The following is a 17190-nucleotide window of genomic DNA, read 5'->3' on the forward strand; positions in this document are numbered from 1 at the left end:
ACTTCAGCCTCAATCAAAGATCTGTTGAGATTTTCTGATTCTGTTCTTGTTTTTACGTTGTTGTTGTTTTGGCTTTTCATTAGATCAAAAGCAATATTATTTCAGACTGATGCTGAGTATGGATTCGTTGCACAGATGGCATTAGAATTTCTATGAAGTAGTTTAGTCACCTGCATTGGGTCTGCAAACTTGAAGAGCACCAGAACCTTGGTATTGTGTACATTGTTCATCGGATGTAGAAGTCCTAGGGCACCTGTTTACACAGAATAATCAACACCTAAACCTGTTTAGTTTCACTGTATGACTTGAAGGACTAATCGATTTAAATGGGATTTTGAGGAAGTCATTTTCACAACCCAAACTAATGATAATCAAAGTTTGAATGTGAGAATTCAATTAGCTCTATTTTTTTTACACTGTTTCAAGCATTGACCTGAATGTGAATTAGGCCTAATGGCACCCTTTACCCTATATAGTGCACTACTTTTGACCAGAGTCGTATGTCAAAAAGTGCTAAATACGGAATAGGGTGCCATTTGGGACTCAGATCCTGAATATCTCAGACCCTGAATATCTCAGACTATTAAACTATTACACAATGATGCAGGTAGGAAACCTCCAAATGAAGACTTATTATTTGAAATTTTAGCGAGGAAAGATTTGTAGACATGTCCACTTAGTTCTAGTATAGATTTCTTTACATGCCTGATAGTTTGCTGCTACGCAGGAATGGCATTTCAGTCTCGGTGAAAGGTAAACTGTCAGCTAAAGTGAGGACGCACACATCCCTCCTTGGGAAATAGAATAATCATTGATGTGTGCTTCCATCTGGTGGTCATTGATTATCAGTGCGTTTGGGAGAAAACTTTGGCATAATGTCATTTAAATATTATGTGTTAGTTAGACGGTGAAATTAAGGGTGGCCTAACATTACATTTCCTCAGTGAAAATGCTTTATACTGTATAGATAGTTTGGGTCTACAATAATTCGTTTGTGAGCCAATGGCAATTTAATTCAATAATATGTGCTAAATATCAAGCAATTTCATTTTTGGAGGAATGAATTAATTCATTAAGTGGGTGTGGCTTGATCAGGTGGTTTTTGAACGTAATCCTTTGAAATCGAAAGGAGGAAACATTGAGGAAATAGACGGGTACAACGACAGACCTTTTACTTAAAACAATTTGCACAACCCTTCGCTCAAAATGTCGAAATCGTCTGTACTAAAAATAAAAAGCGTCAACACAGTGAAGGTAAGCACTAACTCATACACATGTTGTTAATAAGTGTTAGGCGTTAATTGGGCCAAATGTTTCATTTTACATAAAATGTTCCCATTTAACTTTGCGCAAATGGTTTCATAAGAGCACCTAGGTTAAAACTGTTTTTCCTGCAACACGGCCTGCAAACAAAGACAAATTGTTCCATTTTGGTTTTACGCACAATTTGTTCGTTGGAATTGGAAAATCCTAGTCATCCTGCCAGACAAAAGCGAAAGCAAAACAAATCTTTGCAAAACGGTTCCAACTGGGGCGCGTTCAGCAGGATATAACTGTTTGTAGCGTTCAGATAGAAATAGGCTATGTAGACCTGTCTGACATGTAGAATACGAACTCACATTGGCTCTATTCATGGCTTTTCTATCTGCAACATTCGCGAAGGTTTGGCAACTGAACATGGCCTAGGGGTGTATTCATTACGGAAACCGTTTACAGTTTAAGAACCAAACAGAAGGAAATGCAAAGTTGTGTGTGTGTGTGAAGGATAATTTACAATAGATTATACAGTTATTACACAATTGATCCTAGTTTAACATTGATCCTGCTTGTGAGTTTAAGATGTTTTATAGTAAAAGTTTAGTAAACATATTTTCAAATGATGCACCACTTACAAACTTATTTTCATCCCTTTGCTGTAGGTGGAGAACTTCCGCCAGTCTCTTTATCAACAGGTTAGTCTGCATGCGTTTGCCTTATTGTGTTAAAACAGATGTGTGCTGGTGCAATTGCATTAGCATCTGAAGTAGAAAGGGCCATACTTTCCGTGGGCTAATGGTGGAGGTAGTACTTAACCATTTCTGGGTTTTTTAGGCAGATTATCTGTTTTCCAACTACATCCCATTGAAGATCTCTCAGCTGGACAACCTGCTGAAGGTAAGCCTCCTTGATTAGTTCATGTGTCACTGTCTGTTCCCACATTGTGAAATTAACTTTCCTTTCATCCTTCATATATTCCCTCCCCCCCCCTACCTACTTCCCTCCCCCCTACCTACTTCCCTCCCCCCTCCCTATCTACTTCCCCCCCCTCCCATCTCTCCCTTCCTCTCATCTATCTCTCCCCCCTCCCACCGCTCCCTTCCTCTCATCTATCTCTCCCTCCCTCCCATATCTCTTACAGGAGGATGATCTCAACATCCCAGACCTGTCCACTCTCCAAGCCCCTCTGGACATCCCCATACCAGACCCCCCCACTGCAGAGGATGAGGTGACTGACTATCATTCTCTTCTAGCCAAATACATCATGTCTGCATCCCAAATAGCACCCTATTCACTATTTAGTGCACTTCTATGGGTCCTGGTCAAAACTAGTGCACTATATAGGTAGTAGGGAATGCTGACCTTATAGATCAACAGGATTTAATGACTTGACTTCAACCTCTTGGCTCCCTTGGGAGCATAGGACGTCCACCATTATGGCTCTCCACCTTACTCTCTTATGTGCAAGAGCTTTTGCCTCTTGCCAGGAGATCCCCGCTTTACTCCGTTCCTGTAGAGTTGGCCTTCTCTGCTGGGGGAAGAATTCAGGGATTGACTAGCAGTTATCTGATCATTCTAAAAGTAGGCTATACATTTGAAATAGTAGACTATGGCTACAGACTGACTGATGGCTACAGACTGACTGAAGCTACAGACTGACTGATGGCTACGACTACAGACTGACTGATGGCTACAGACTGACTGATGGTTATGGCTACAGACTGACTGATGGCTACAGACTGACTGATGGCTACAGACTGACTGATGGCTACAGACTGACTGATGGCTACAGACTGACTGATGGCTACAGACTGACTGATGGCTACAGACTGACTGATGGCTACAGACTGACTGATGGCTATGGCTACAGACTGACTGATGGTTATGGCTACAGACTGACTGATGGCTACAGACTGACTGATGGCTACAGACTGACTGATGACTATGGCTACAGACTGACTGATGGCTACAGACTGACTGATGACTATGGCTACAGACTGACTGATGGCTACAGACTGACTGATGACTATGGCTACAGACTGACTGATGGCTACAGACTGACTGATGACTATGGCTACAGACTGACTGATGACTATGGCTACTGACTGATGGCTATGGCTACAGACTGACTGAAGCTACAGACTGACTGATGGTTATGGCTACAGACTGACTGATGGCTACAGACTGACTGATGGCTATGGCTACAGACTGACTGATGGCTACAGACTGACTGATGGCTACAGACTGACTGATGGCTACAGACTGACTGATGGCTATGGCTACAGACTGACTGATGGCTACAGACTGACTGATGGCTACAGACTGACTGATGACTATGGCTACAGACTGACTGATGGCTACAGACTGACTGATGGTTATGACTACAGACTGACTGATGACTACAGACTGACTGATGGCTATGGCTACAGACTGACTGATGGCTACGGCTACAGACTGACAGATTTTTCTCCCTCCAGGAAATGGAGACTGACAAGAATGATGATGATGATGATAAGAAGAAGAAGAAGAAAGGTGAGGGACAGTGGTGAGGTCAGAGTCATGGCTGTCAAGTTGTGGATGTTGCATTCCCTAGCTCAAGACTAACAATTTTAAATAGGCTTAGAAAATCATTCCAAGTAGTGTTAAATATACAAGTTGGTGTTATTCCTTTGTGTCTTTCAGCTCCAAGCTGTGGCTTAATCAAAGGGAATGAGAAGATTGTGAAGCTGCTGGACAGAGTGAAACCAGAGATCCTAGCACTGAGGGAGTCTGTCATTACAGTAAGAATACAATAGAATCAACAGTGACATCTTGTGGTCAACTAAAAGAGATGCAAAGGTTGGTGAAGATGTACATTTTCTGTAGTCATTGGTGTTGGTGTCTTCTTAGGTGTCCTGCTGGATTCAGCATCTCATCCCCCAAATAGAGGATGGGAATGACTTTGGCGTTGCAATCCAGGTAAATGGTACATACTTTAGTGTAAAAAAATCTGTTCACCTGTTTAAATTCGACAGTGTATTATAAACCGTGCTGCCTATGGGATCGCATACAGCAAAACTTGAAATACATAGCCCAGGGTTCTTCAATTCCGGTCCTGGAGGGCCGAGACCTCTGTTTTTCATCCTCTCCTTCTAATCAGGGGCTAATTCAGACCTGGGACACCAGGTGAGAAGTGTTTCGGCCCTCCAGGACCGGAATTGAAGAACCCTGACATAGCCTATCTATTTACTAGGCACTCACTAAACTGTAAGTCGCTCTGGAAAAGAGTGTCTGCTAAATGACTAAAATGTAAATGTAAATTGTTGTATGGTTACTTGGGGAATGTGAACCCATCACCGCCAGAAAAGGTGAGGAATTTATTCTGGTTATGAAAATGAAATAGGAAAAAGATTCCTCTGACTTTATTTTATAAAAGGCATAGATTTTCACTCTTCTCACTAACAGCAAATGGCTGCAATCTTGTTTTAAGCATGTCATCATGTCCCCCATTTGCACAACATCCTCACCTGCCTGCTTGCAACACCATACTTCATCCACTAGGAAATGTGCGTACACCATGGTCTAAGATTTGCGTGTAGATAAGGACATTCTCACGCCATGTTCAGTTTTTATAAATGGCAACTTTTTGCGGGAAAACGGCCTCCATGCATGTTTTGGGATATATTTTGTACGTACGCAACGTTTATAAATGAGGCCCCAGATGTTTAATTAAAATCGACATTTCCCTGTGCTACATCCAGGAGAAAATCTTGGAAAGAATCGCAGCAGTGAAGACAAAAGTGGACGGCTTCCACACCAACATTAACAAGTAGGGCACATTTTCATGCTTTCAAGTAACCTAGGTCATCATACATTTGACGAAATAAATATGATACATGTGACAGTAACTGTTGGTACCTTCAGGTATTTTTCAGAGAGGGGTGATGCGGTGGCTAAAGCTTCCAAGTTAACACATGTGGTGAGAATTGGCATTTGTAGACATTACCAAATTCTGTATTCAACTATGACCTGATGTCTTAACACATCCCTTCTCTTCCTTCCTCATCCCTCCTATTTCTTCTCATCAAGATGGACTACCGCGCTCTGGTCCATGAGAAGGATGAGGCTGTCTACTCTGAGATCAGAGTCATCCTCCTGGACATCCGTGGCTTCTATGTGAGTGACTGATTTAATCTCAAAATGGCACCCTATTTCCTATATAGTGCACTACTTATGACCAGGGCCCTATGGGCTTTGGACAAAAGTAGTGCACTATATAGGAAATAGGGTACCATTTGGGAGAGGCAAGATACTACCACCATATACACTACTACTAGTCTATCAGCATTAATAAGTCAATTCTAATAGTTCGCCTAATTTCAGTTTGTGACAAAATAAGCAATGTATAGAGTAGAGAATCATTGTATTATCTAAACCACTGTGAAATATATTTTCCATAACCAGAAATGTTGTATTTTCAGCTGTTTGAAGCTGGTGTACAAAACCTAGACGCAAAAACGTAACTTAAGAAAGGGAAGCATAGAAATAGAGCACATAGAACAGATCTGCTTCTTAGACTTGCTTTTAATGAGCATGAAAGTTCTATAACTCACATTTCTATGTGAATTTGGTAAGGTCTTCCAAAAAGTTACATATTGCAGATTTAACTAAGTAAATCTATAAGTAAACAAGTCAAGGGACATTTCACTCATAAATGAATGTTTGTTAGATGTTTTCAGACCTCAAAAGTAAATGTAATGTCAAGATGAAACCATTTCCCACAACATCGGTTGTGCAGATCCAGCTATAGGCCTCATCCCCAAATGAAAAGATAAAACACCAGTATACAAGACCACTCACTTCATCAATGTTTACATCTGTGTGTGTGTGCTGCAGGCGGAACTGTACGACATCATCAGCAAGAACCTGGAAAAAGTTACCAATCCGAAAGGAGAAGAGAAGCCCTCAATGTACTGAGATGCATGAAAGGAGGAGGAAGTAGCCTGGTCTCAGATCTTGTTGTACTGTTTCCTACTCCATTGCTGACAAGGATTTGGGCATGTTAGCACAGACTGGTACCCAGGTGAGGAAGAGGAATGAGAGAGAGAATAGTGGGGTTTAATTATTTTCTACATTTTAGTCATTTAGCAGACGCTCTTATCCAGAGCCACTTACAGTTTAGTGAGTGCATACATTTTTCATACTGGCCCCCCCGTGGGAAACGAACCCACAACCCTAGCGTTGTAAGCGCCATGCTCTACCAACTGAGCTACAGGGGGACCATGTGATATCTTCCAGGCGTATACTACAATGCCAATCAAAAGTGAAAACTACATCAGTCCTGTTTGTAAGTCGGCAACAAAGCTGCTTGGATTTGTACATCAGTCACTGTACCCTCTGTCTGGAATTTTTTGCATGCTAATAAACTAATCTTAATATTGAACACTGAACCTAGAGACTAATGATGATTGTAACTCTGGAAGCAACGACTAACAGATGCTCTATTGAAGACTAGAAACAGCATAAGGAACATTGGCTGTGGGCTGTAGATCACCTGCTGGGTATCGATGAACGGCAGTGATTTAACACGTAGACGTTTTGGGAAATAAACAGAAAATGACATCCGATGTTCTGTGGTGAGAGGAAATAGAACAGCCACCCGCTGCGCACGGCCGAAGTTCGTGATGGTCTGTCTTGTCCTTTAGGAGCTACAAATGATCACACTGGGGGGGGGGTTGTTTATTTCCAATCACACTTGATTCTGTGATTTATTTATAACAAAAGAAAAGTACTGTTTCTCACCACGAAAGTACAAATGCGTCACGTTACAACCAACTGTTGCTCTGTACAGTTACCATTATCAAGCTTTCATTAGGAAAAAGCTTTTGTTACAAATATTTTCTCAAAACTAAAACAAAGAACCAAAATAAAACATTATCACAAACTGAGGAGAGTAAGTACTGATAGGAAGGCAAGTATACCACAACATAAAACAATGTTTCAGCAAAACTTTTCTTTTTTTTTCATACTTCAGGCCCTTCACCTCCAGGTATGAGCTAGAAAAGAGAAGGATAGAACAGAGTCGGTAGTGACATCAAGCGTTTGACAATCTAGTAAAAAAGGTAAGGAAGCCTTGTCTGAGCCAGAACGGCCCACAGGGCAGGAGCCTATCTCCTGTTTCTGTAGTGTGAGGCAGCTTGATGTACAGAGTACACCCCCTGGGTAGGACGGTAGACTGTCGCAAGGCACTCCATTTGACAATCCAATAATATTTCTGTAGTACGGTAACTGTCATAATATGCTCACCATGGTGATGTTGTTACCATGGTAACTGTCATAATATGCTCACCATGGTGATGTTGTTGCCGTGGTAACTGTCATAATATGCTCACCATGGTGATGTTGTTGCCGTGGTAACTGTCATAATATGCTCACCATGGTGATGTTGTTGCCGTTAAGCAGTATCTGGTCCAGTTTGGTGATCCTCCTTCCCTCTGGTGTGATTTCACTAAAACAGACAGTCATCAAGAGGAGAGATTCAACACCTGTCCTACACCAGGCAGCCCCTACTACACCAGGTACCTCTGTAGTCGCTGAACGAATTGGGACAGGTGGAAGCTGTATGGTAGTGGGCTACTGCTATAGCTCCATCTTTAACCTCCCAATGGGTTTACTGGATTTTTTCAACATACTGCTTATACCCATCTAACCCTTTAAGTTCTCCACAAGTGCATCGGCGGGCTAGCTAGGGTTGGTACCTAGACAGGGCCCAAGAGAGCAACCCATTTAGGCTATCTTTTAATTGATTAGCACTATGCGCCCTGGTCGAAAGTAGTGTACTATATTGGGAATAGAGTGCATCCCTATGTATAAGCAGCCCTGTGATTCCCACTCCATGTCGGTGAACTGTAATACTTGGTGTACTTACAATTCTGTCACATCCTCTAGCACCATGTCTGAAGTTGGGTGGGTGAAGGATAACCTGTACATTGACAAAGTAAATGACTACAGTATTGAAGACGTTTGAATTCAATAAAAAAAGACTGGTTTTGTCCAATGTACCATAGTACTGCAGGGGGGTGGCCAGCCCTCCTCCCGGAGAGTGACTGGGTGTGCAGGCTTTTGCTCCAGTCCTATACAAACACACCCGTTAAAGCTAATCAAGGTTCCGAATGAGCATCAGGTTAACAAAAGCAGGTGTGTTGGTTAGATTAGGGCTGGAGAGCAAAATACGAGAGGAGCGTAGGTCTCCAAACCCTCCAAGAGGGTTTCCCACAGCCGTATCTGCAGTACAATGAAGGATACATAATGAGATGTTTCGTAGGACATTCCTTTTAAAGGATACTGACAAAATCATCGAAACCCAACAGGGTGCCGACAATTTCTTTGTCGTTCTTCATGACGATATGGATTCGGGAACCTATACATTTGTCCACGAGCTCTGAAAAGAACAAGAACAGATGTTGAAATCACAGACTGCTGGTCCAAGAGATCTACTGGGTGTACATGCTTTTCGTTTCAGGCTTCCGGCCTTGCAGTAGCCTAACACACACCTTGATTCAGCTAGGTGTAATCATTGTCCAGACGGAAGACCATGACTAACGTATTATTTGATTGAATCAGGTGGGTTAGCGATGGGCTGGAACAGAAGCCTGCACCTGGGACTGCAGGACCTGATTTGGAGAAGCCCTTCCCGCGAGAGTTTGAATTTGGCTAATCTGGTTGGTTGGCTAGCTAGCGTTCTTTCAAAATGTAGTTACCCAACTTAATTTGAAAATATCTAAATGAAAGTCATCTGTTATTAATATAATACAGAATGTTGCTGTAGTAGCGACACTTAAGTCATATCTGTGACATCCTGACCGGCGGGTAAGGTTTGGCTAACTTTTGCTACTTAGCTAGCTAACGTTAGCTAGCTTAGCAATGCGGACATGCTACAACTGCTAGTTTACATGACTCCTGCATTACATATCTACAAAAGGGTATATTTCAATGCAACCCGGCATTGAGCGTTACCGACGTGCTTGTTATCTATATAATTTGATACACAATATGAATAAAATCACACAAACCGAGAGGGAGCAACTGTGATGGATTTGTAGCTGGAGTGGCTGCCATGTTTAGTTTGAAAAAGGCGGAAGTAATCGATCGAGCAATCAACCAAAAAAGAATCAGACTGAAGTAATCGAACACAGATTTTTATCGTATCAAAGCGCTGAGGTCGTTTTTATTATGATTATGATCAATTAATATGTACAGGGAATAATACATTCACTGATTTGATGCAGTCCAAACAGAACAGAAAACGGGATTATAGATTCGGTGGTGGATAAAACAATCATAAAAGAGTCATGCCCAAGCGGTGGCGCTTCATTTTGAGTGACGTAATCCCACTACTGGAACAGACGAAGCGGAAGAGAAAATCAAGTGCGTTGATTGTGTAACTGCGGACGTCGATTCCAGGAACACCAAGAGCAGCGCCCGTTCATTTCAACCCTGTTTACATTGGACTCTCAAGTGAAAAACAGCACATAACTGCCCGAACATCGGGGGCCATGGAGTTGCATGGCAAAGAGGAACTCAAAGGACCCGTGTTGCATATCGTGGTAGTCGGATTTCACCACAAGAAAGGCTGTCAGGTACGTCAAACTTGTGAGGCATGCTAACTAGGTAGCCTGGGCAGTGGAGATCCATAAAGCACACTAGCGGCTGCCCAGGCAACTAAATAGGCTCTTTGCGCCAGTTTTCTATTAGCAGAATGCACTGGAGAGTGGAGAGGTGCTCCTACTAGGAGGCTACACGACGTGTCAAGCGGAGCATTGGGTAATGGCTGGGGGTGTGAGTGAATGAGCTAGCTTCCCCTTCAGAGAAATTAGACATTGAAGTCTCTTGCGTTCTATATCATATATTAGTGTGAACATACCACGTTTTGCCCACTAGATGGCGATGTTCCTGCTACTGCCACCGCACTATTTTATTCATTTTGCTGGTCTCTTGTGTTTATTAAATGGATCATTGGACATTTTCTTTGCATCTTTGGGTAGAAAACCAATAGCTTTTGCTCATGATGAAAATAAATAGTGTGGTCATCCTCCATAATTCAAGCCAGTCCTCCATGAAAGCTAGTCAGTTTGTCCTTCTCTTAGGCTTAATTGTGTCCAGGAAACAGCACCTCTGTGTGTGGTTTATTCCCTAAAAAAAAAAAAGTCTGGATTATTTATACCGTTCCTGGCAATTGGTGAACAAGCAAACCATTAGGCTACAGCGGTTCTAATGGTTTCAATGTTATGGTCTCTATTGATGGTAAAAGTCCCAAACACACACTGCATAGTGTTTTGCAATGGTATTGGGTTGGGTTTAGTCACTAATCACACTACATACGACTGCCGTGCAATGGTTTATAAGTGTATAATTTGAGTAGTCGCTCTGGATAAGAGCGTCTGCTAAATGACGTAAATGTACATCAGGGTTGTCACAACATTTTAGTCACTAAGCCCATTTCTCCATCAAGGTTTTGGGCTTGTAGGAAAAGTCTTAATGAGTCTTAATTTCTCAATATGAGTCTTAATTTCTCAGAGATGAAATTATATTTCAAGAAAATAATGTTTCAGGAATGCTAATCTTATCTGTTTTCGAACTACATAAATGATTTCAGAACTATCTGAGATGGTGGGGTGACGAAATCCTCTTTTGTCGTGCTTTTTGAAGTGGAATGACTCTGTTCTGTTCAAACCCACCAGTTGGTTGACAGACAAACACTACTGCCTGGAAGTCATTGATCACTTGTTTATAAAAGAGCACAGATGGGGCAGGCCAGCAGGGTATTCTTTGCTCAGCGTCTTTGTTGCATAACACAGTTGTAAACAATTAGGGGACCAACTCGTTGGTTTACCTGGAATTATTGTAAGTGCATGGTCATGCTATATTGTGAAGAACTGCAATCAATGTCAAGTACTGAAATGCTATAATAAGTATTAATTTGCTCTTGACCAGAGGTTTTATTTCAGCCTGCCTATACTCCCTCAGCCCTGTGACTGTTAAAGAACGTATCATCATACGCAAATCGAAAGAGATCTATACGCGCAGTCACTGCCTGCAATGTCGTTGTCACTGTGATTTTTTTTTGGTTTCAGGGATTAGCCTAAAGTTTAGTGAGTCGTTGACAAATGAATGAGAGCTTGACAGACACGATGGACTAGAAAGTTCACAAAAAGGGTAGTGTTTACGCCTGGTAATTAACCCAGTGAAAGGCTGTGTGGGTGTGTGTGTGTGTGTGTGTGTTTCCATGCAGAAAGAGTCCACCTGCTCCTTCAGTCAGGAAATGAACAGGGACAAGATAATTATTATTGCAATAAACTGGAGATGTTATCTACAGAGCTTCTGAAGAGGACAGTAGTCCTGGGTAGATTCACCGCACATGTTTTCAACAAACACAATTTTCCCAAAGGCCTTGTATGTTCACACACATGAGCCTTTATAAACAGCAGGTCCTAGGCTAGGGCTTTTTCTGCTTCCACAACCACAGACTGGACTAATTATTATTCTTCAATTCATTTTGTATTAGGCTCTGCTAGTTTCTATTCCTAAAACCATGTCTTAAGTCATTTCTAAGTACCCTTCCCTTCATGACCCATAGAGCCAGCATTCCGTGCCAAGCGTAGGCCGAAAATATTTTTGGTATCTCAGATTGTTCTGGAAATTCTCACCTAGGAACTTCATTGGGAGGAAGGATGTTTGACATGCTTTTTACATTTGTATCACACATTTTGTTAATGTTGAATATCATGATGAAAGTGGCCATTTAAGGCCCTTTTTAGACCTATACATGCATTTACATTTACATTTACGTCATTTAGCAGACGCTCTTATCCAGAGCGACTTACAAATTGGTGCATTCACCTTATAGCCAGTGGGATAACCACTTTACAAACATGCCTCCTGTAAGATCCTATGATCTGTGAAACATCTTGATGTCATTATACTTCTCATAGTGTGCTCTAACATATGGAGTATGTCTAAATTCTAAAATGCAATTTTTCACATTCATTTATTAAACATTAAGCATATTAATATGAATATCTCAAAATAACCCTTTTTGATTTAGTTCATTTTAAGACATTGATTGGAACCATATAGACTAATCTACAAGTACATTGAATTTCCAGAGTGTGCTCTGCTAATTCTGAAGGTATGATACATTTTTATGAGCACCACCAACACAGTGAATGGGAAAATGGATTCAAAGGGAACTCCCTCTGCTGGTGATTTGCTGAATGTGCAATCCTAAAGGAGAGCTGTGATTGGTTAATTACCTATAATGTTAATTTCTATGTATAAAATAGGTCATATCATAAAAAGTACCAGAGCACCCACTCTGGATATTGGATGTGTTTGAAGAGTAGCACCTATATTGTTACAAACAATATGTCTAAAATTAAGCAAAATCAAAAACGGTACTTTTGAGATATTAATATTTTTTATGTTGAATAAATGAATGTGCATTTTTTACATCTGGATATACTCCATATGATAGAGCACACTATGAGGAATATAATGACAACAAGATGTTGCATGTATCATGTACGGTTTACAGGAAGCATGAAGGCCTATAGGTCTACAAATGGCCTAAAAATGCCCACTTTCATTATGGTTTTCTCAAATGGTTTGTCATACAAATGTAAAAACCATGTCAAACATTCTTCCTACCATGAAGTTTACTATGTGTGAGAATTGCCAGAACAATCCGAGATACCAAAAATATTTTCATCCTATGCTGCCGTGGAATCGGCCTAATACAGCGGTTCCAAAAACTAGGGGCCGCCTGATATGAAAATGGGGTCGCGGGAGAACTTCCTAAAGCCTCGTAAAAAAAATATATATATATATATACACACAGTATCAGTCAAAAGTTTGGACACACCTACTCATTCCAGGGTTTTTCTTTATTTTTACTATTTTCTACATTGTAGAATAACAGTGAAGATATCAAAACTATGAAATAACACATATGGAATCATGTAGTAACCAAAAAAGTGTTAAACAAGTCAAAATATATTTGAGATTCGTCAAAGTAGCCACCCTTTGCCTTGATGACAGCTATGCACACGCTTGGCATTCTCTCAACCAGCTTCATGAGGTAGTCACCTGGAATGCATTTCAATTAACAGGTGTGCCTTGTTAAAAGTTAATTTGTGGAATTTCTTTCCTTCTTAATGCGTTTGAGACAATCAGTTGTGCTGTGACAAGGTAGGGGTGGTATACAGAAGATAGCCCTATTTGGTAAAAGACCAAGTCCATATCATGGCAAGAACAGCTCCAATAAGCAAAGAGAATTGACAGTCCATCAAGACATGAAGGTCAGTCAATGCAGAACATTTCAAGAACTTTGAAAGTATCTTCAAGTGCAGTCGCAAAAACCATCAAGCGCTATGATGAAACTGGCTCTCATGAGGACCGCCGCAGGAAAGGAAGACCCAGAGTTACCTCTGCTGCAGAGGATAAGTTCATTAGAGTTACCAGCCTCAGAAATTGCAGCCCAAATAAGTACTTCACAGAGTTCAAGTAACAGACACATCTCAACATCAACTGTTCAGAGGAGACTGCGTGAATCAGGCCTTCATGGTCGAATTGCTGCAATGAAACCACTACTAAAGGATTCCAATAAGAAGAAGAGACTTGCTTGGGCCAAGAAACACGAGCAATGGACATCAGACCGGTGGAAATGTGTCCTTTGGTCTGATAAGTCCAAATTTGAGATTTTTGGTTCTAACCGCTGTGTCTTTGTGAGACGTGGTGTGGGTGAACGGATGATCTCCGCATGTGTGGTTCCCACCGTGAAGCATGTCAAGTGTTGGTCCCATGCTTCATGAGCTGAAATAAAAGATTCCAGACATTTTCTATACGCACAAAAAATGTATTTCTCTCAAATTATGTGCACAAATTTGTTTACATCCCTGTTAGTGAGCATTTCTCATTTGTCAAGATAATCCATCCACCTGACAGGTGTGGCATATCAAGAAACTGATTAAACAGCACGATCATTACACAGGTGCACGTTGTGCTGGGGAAATAAAAGGCCACTCTAAAATGTGCAGTTTTGTCACACAACACAATGTCACAGATGTCTCATGTTTTGAGGGAGTGTGCAATTGACATGCTGACCGCAGGAATGTCCACCAGAGCTGTTGCCAGGGAATTCAATGTTAATTTCTCTACCATAAGCCGCCTCCAACGTCGTTTTAGAGAATTTATCAGTACGTCCAACCGGCCTATTGTTGCAATGTATTCTCCCATATCTGGGCTGCATGCCAAAATACACCCTATTCCCCATGTAGTCCTTAGCCTTGGTCAAAAGCAGTGCACTACATAGGGAATAGGGTGCCAATACGGACGCATACCCAGTTATGTTATTGCCTTTGATGAACCGCAAAAATATTGTTTGTTCTAGCCTACAGTTTTCACAAATCAATCTTGCACCAATGGAATGTATTTCGCTAATGTAGCCTGTCAGTAAATAATTGTTAACAAACGATGTTTGGCTTTTCTCCTTCAGTGGCAGGCGTCTTGTTTAACTAGGTTGTGAACAGCTGACTACAATACAGGACCTTGAACATGTTCAGTTATCCAGAGGCTGCTGTGACTCATAGTCACATGATGATCAGACCAGAGTGAATAGCCCTCTTCATATGTGCTGCTGTTATGCATGTTGTCCTGACTGTACACTCCCTCATGTTCTCCTGACTGTGTGATCTCTTATTTTCTCTAATTTAAAGCCCCAGGAATAAAATAAAATATGAAATAAGGACTAGCTGAATAAAGACCGACTTGGTTTTAGTTGAGTCAATTTAGCTACTCCCTGCTAAGTCAATCTGATCCACGCCTAAGATAGATAGCATTTTAGTTGTGTGTATGTGTGTGTGGGTTAGCAGGATGGGTAGTGGGTAGTGGTTTCTAGGTGCTGACATCTGCAGTGTTTTCTCAGGTGGAATACTCCTACCCTCCCCTCATCCCTGATGAGGGCCATGACAGCAACAACCTGCCAGAGGAGTGGAAGTACCTGCCTTTCCTTGCCCTGCCTGACGGGGCACACAACTACCAAGAAGGTACATAAAACCCTGACCCCTGACCTTTACCCTGACATTAACCATAACCCTGCCTGACGGGGCACACAACTACCAAGAAGGTACATAAAACCCTGACCCCTGACCTTTACCCTGACATTAACCATAACCCTGCCTGACGGGGCACACAACTACCAAGAAGGTACATAAAACCCTGACCCCTGACCTTTACCCTGACATTAACCTTAACCCTGCCTGACGGGGCACACAACTACCAAGAAGGTACATAAAACCCTGACCCCTGACCTTTACCCTGACATTAACCTTAACCCTGCCTGACGGGGCACACAACTACCAAGAAGGTACATAAAACCCTGACCCCTGACCTTTACCCTGACATTAACCTTAACCCTGCCTGACGGGGCACACAACTACCAAGAAGGTACATAAAACCCTGACCCCTGACCTTTACCCTGACATTAACCTTAACCCTGCCTGACGGGGCACACAACTACCAAGAAGGTACATAAAACCCTGACCCCTGACCTTTACCCTGACATTAACCTTAACCCTGCCTGACGGGACACAACTACCAAGAAGGTACATAGAGTCTGCATGCCAAATGGCACACTATTCCCTTTATAGTGCACTACCTTTGACCGGGGCCCAGAGGGTGCAATTTGGGACACATCCAGACACTTCCTATTTTTTTCTCTCTCATCTCTCCCCATCTCTCTCCCATCTCTCTCCCATCTCTCTCCCATCTCCCATCTCTCTCCCATCTCTCTCATCTCTCCCTTATGTTACTACACTGCTCCTGATAGTTTCAATAATGCGTCTACTGACACATTCCCCCCTCTCTTCGCCCCTGTGAGACTCTGTTATCACGTCTCAGACACCTTTCCTGGTCAAATAAATTAAGTACATTTTTTTTAAAAATGAAAAAGAAGATCTCTGCTGATGATGAGTCATCATTACCTCTGTGGAAAAATTTACTACTTCTCTTTGTCATCATGTTTGGCGCTACTGACCTGGTCCTGTTGTTGAGCTGTAGATAGGGAGGGAGTGGACTCGATTCACAGTGTTATTTTGGAACACACCCATTTCCTTTTCAAGTGGATATGTAACAGATAGGCCTAGTAAGATGAGAAAGCTGAAGAATATTATAGATTAAAAGTATTGTGTTTTATACATGTGTATTAATAAAAAAGTATTAGTCTAACTACACTGGTATTTTTCAATCTGGGTACAAGTCCTCACCGATTCCATATTTCACACTGTAGGCCCTGTAGTGTCTGTGGGGGTTCACTGGCTGCTTGTTTGCCGGATGCATAAACCTCGGTGACGCAGTACATTTTGATTAGGGAGTGATTCACTGCAGTGCAGTCGGGCTATAAAAGCAACAACAACGTGAGACCGAGTCATGCACGGGATGGCAGAGTTCATGGGAGTAGAGCAGAGCAGAGACAACGTGAGACCGAGTCATGCACGGGATGGCAGAGTTCATGGGAGCAGAGCAGAGCAGAGGGTAGTGCTGCTGAGGACGGGGAGCTCGTAGGCTTCTGCTGTGGCTCTTCATATGTCCTTGGCTGTGCTGTTGCTCTGGTCCAGGTCGTTACATGCGGCTTGCTGACGCTAAAGGCTCAGGCTCAGCAAGCCGCATGTAACGACCTGGACCAGAGCTAGCTGTACTGTGCCAACCAGTCTGGCTGCCCTGGCCCGACCTGTCTCTGGCTGCCCTGACCCGACCTGTCTCTGGCTGCCCTGACCCGACCTGTCTCTGGCTGCCCTGACCCGACCTGTCTCTGGCTGCCCTGGCCCGACCTGTCTCTGGCTGCCCTGACCCGACCTGTCTCTGGCTGCCCTGGCCCGACCTGTCTCTGTCTACTAAATG

The 17190-nt window shown here is 42.3% G+C and overlaps 3 protein-coding genes across 3 annotated transcripts in view; 2 read left to right on the forward strand and 1 right to left on the reverse strand.

Moving 5' to 3' along the window:
* The first annotated feature begins 1074 nt into the window (after positions 1 to 1074).
* LOC311109178 (proteasome activator complex subunit 2-like) lies at positions 1075 to 6679 on the forward strand. The gene is made up of 11 exons (XM_084152015.1): positions 1075 to 1254; positions 1920 to 1952; positions 2092 to 2154; positions 2399 to 2485; positions 3735 to 3789; positions 3940 to 4037; positions 4147 to 4215; positions 4998 to 5065; positions 5161 to 5215; positions 5326 to 5412; positions 6133 to 6679. The coding sequence occupies exons 1-11, from the start codon at positions 1207 to 1209 to the stop codon at positions 6211 to 6213; spliced, it is 744 nt and encodes a 247-aa protein (XP_084008141.1). The 5' UTR covers positions 1075 to 1206; the 3' UTR covers positions 6214 to 6679.
* Positions 6680 to 6766: 87 nt separating this feature from the next.
* LOC311109179 (U6 snRNA-associated Sm-like protein LSm5) lies at positions 6767 to 9366 on the reverse strand. The gene is made up of 5 exons (XM_084152016.1): positions 9309 to 9366; positions 8582 to 8677; positions 8165 to 8192; positions 7672 to 7744; positions 6767 to 7292 (listed from the first exon to the last, which is right to left on the reverse strand). The coding sequence occupies exons 1-5, from the start codon at positions 9352 to 9354 to the stop codon at positions 7260 to 7262; spliced, it is 276 nt and encodes a 91-aa protein (XP_084008142.1). The 5' UTR covers positions 9355 to 9366; the 3' UTR covers positions 6767 to 7259.
* A 277-nt stretch (positions 9367 to 9643) lies between these two features.
* The window catches only part of LOC311108855 (late secretory pathway protein AVL9 homolog), a 40373-nt gene continuing 32826 nt past the window's right edge, over positions 9644 to 17190 (forward strand). The window contains exons 1-2 of the mRNA XM_084151624.1: positions 9644 to 9875; positions 15218 to 15338. Of these exons, the coding sequence (XP_084007750.1) occupies positions 9792 to 9875; positions 15218 to 15338 (205 nt within the window). The 5' untranslated portion in view covers positions 9644 to 9791. The remainder of the gene's footprint in view (positions 9876 to 15217; positions 15339 to 17190) is intronic.

This window comes from Coregonus lavaretus, assembly GCF_964263955.1.
Source record: "Coregonus lavaretus genome assembly, chromosome: 34".
Lineage (NCBI taxonomy): Eukaryota > Metazoa > Chordata > Actinopteri > Salmoniformes > Salmonidae > Coregonus > Coregonus lavaretus.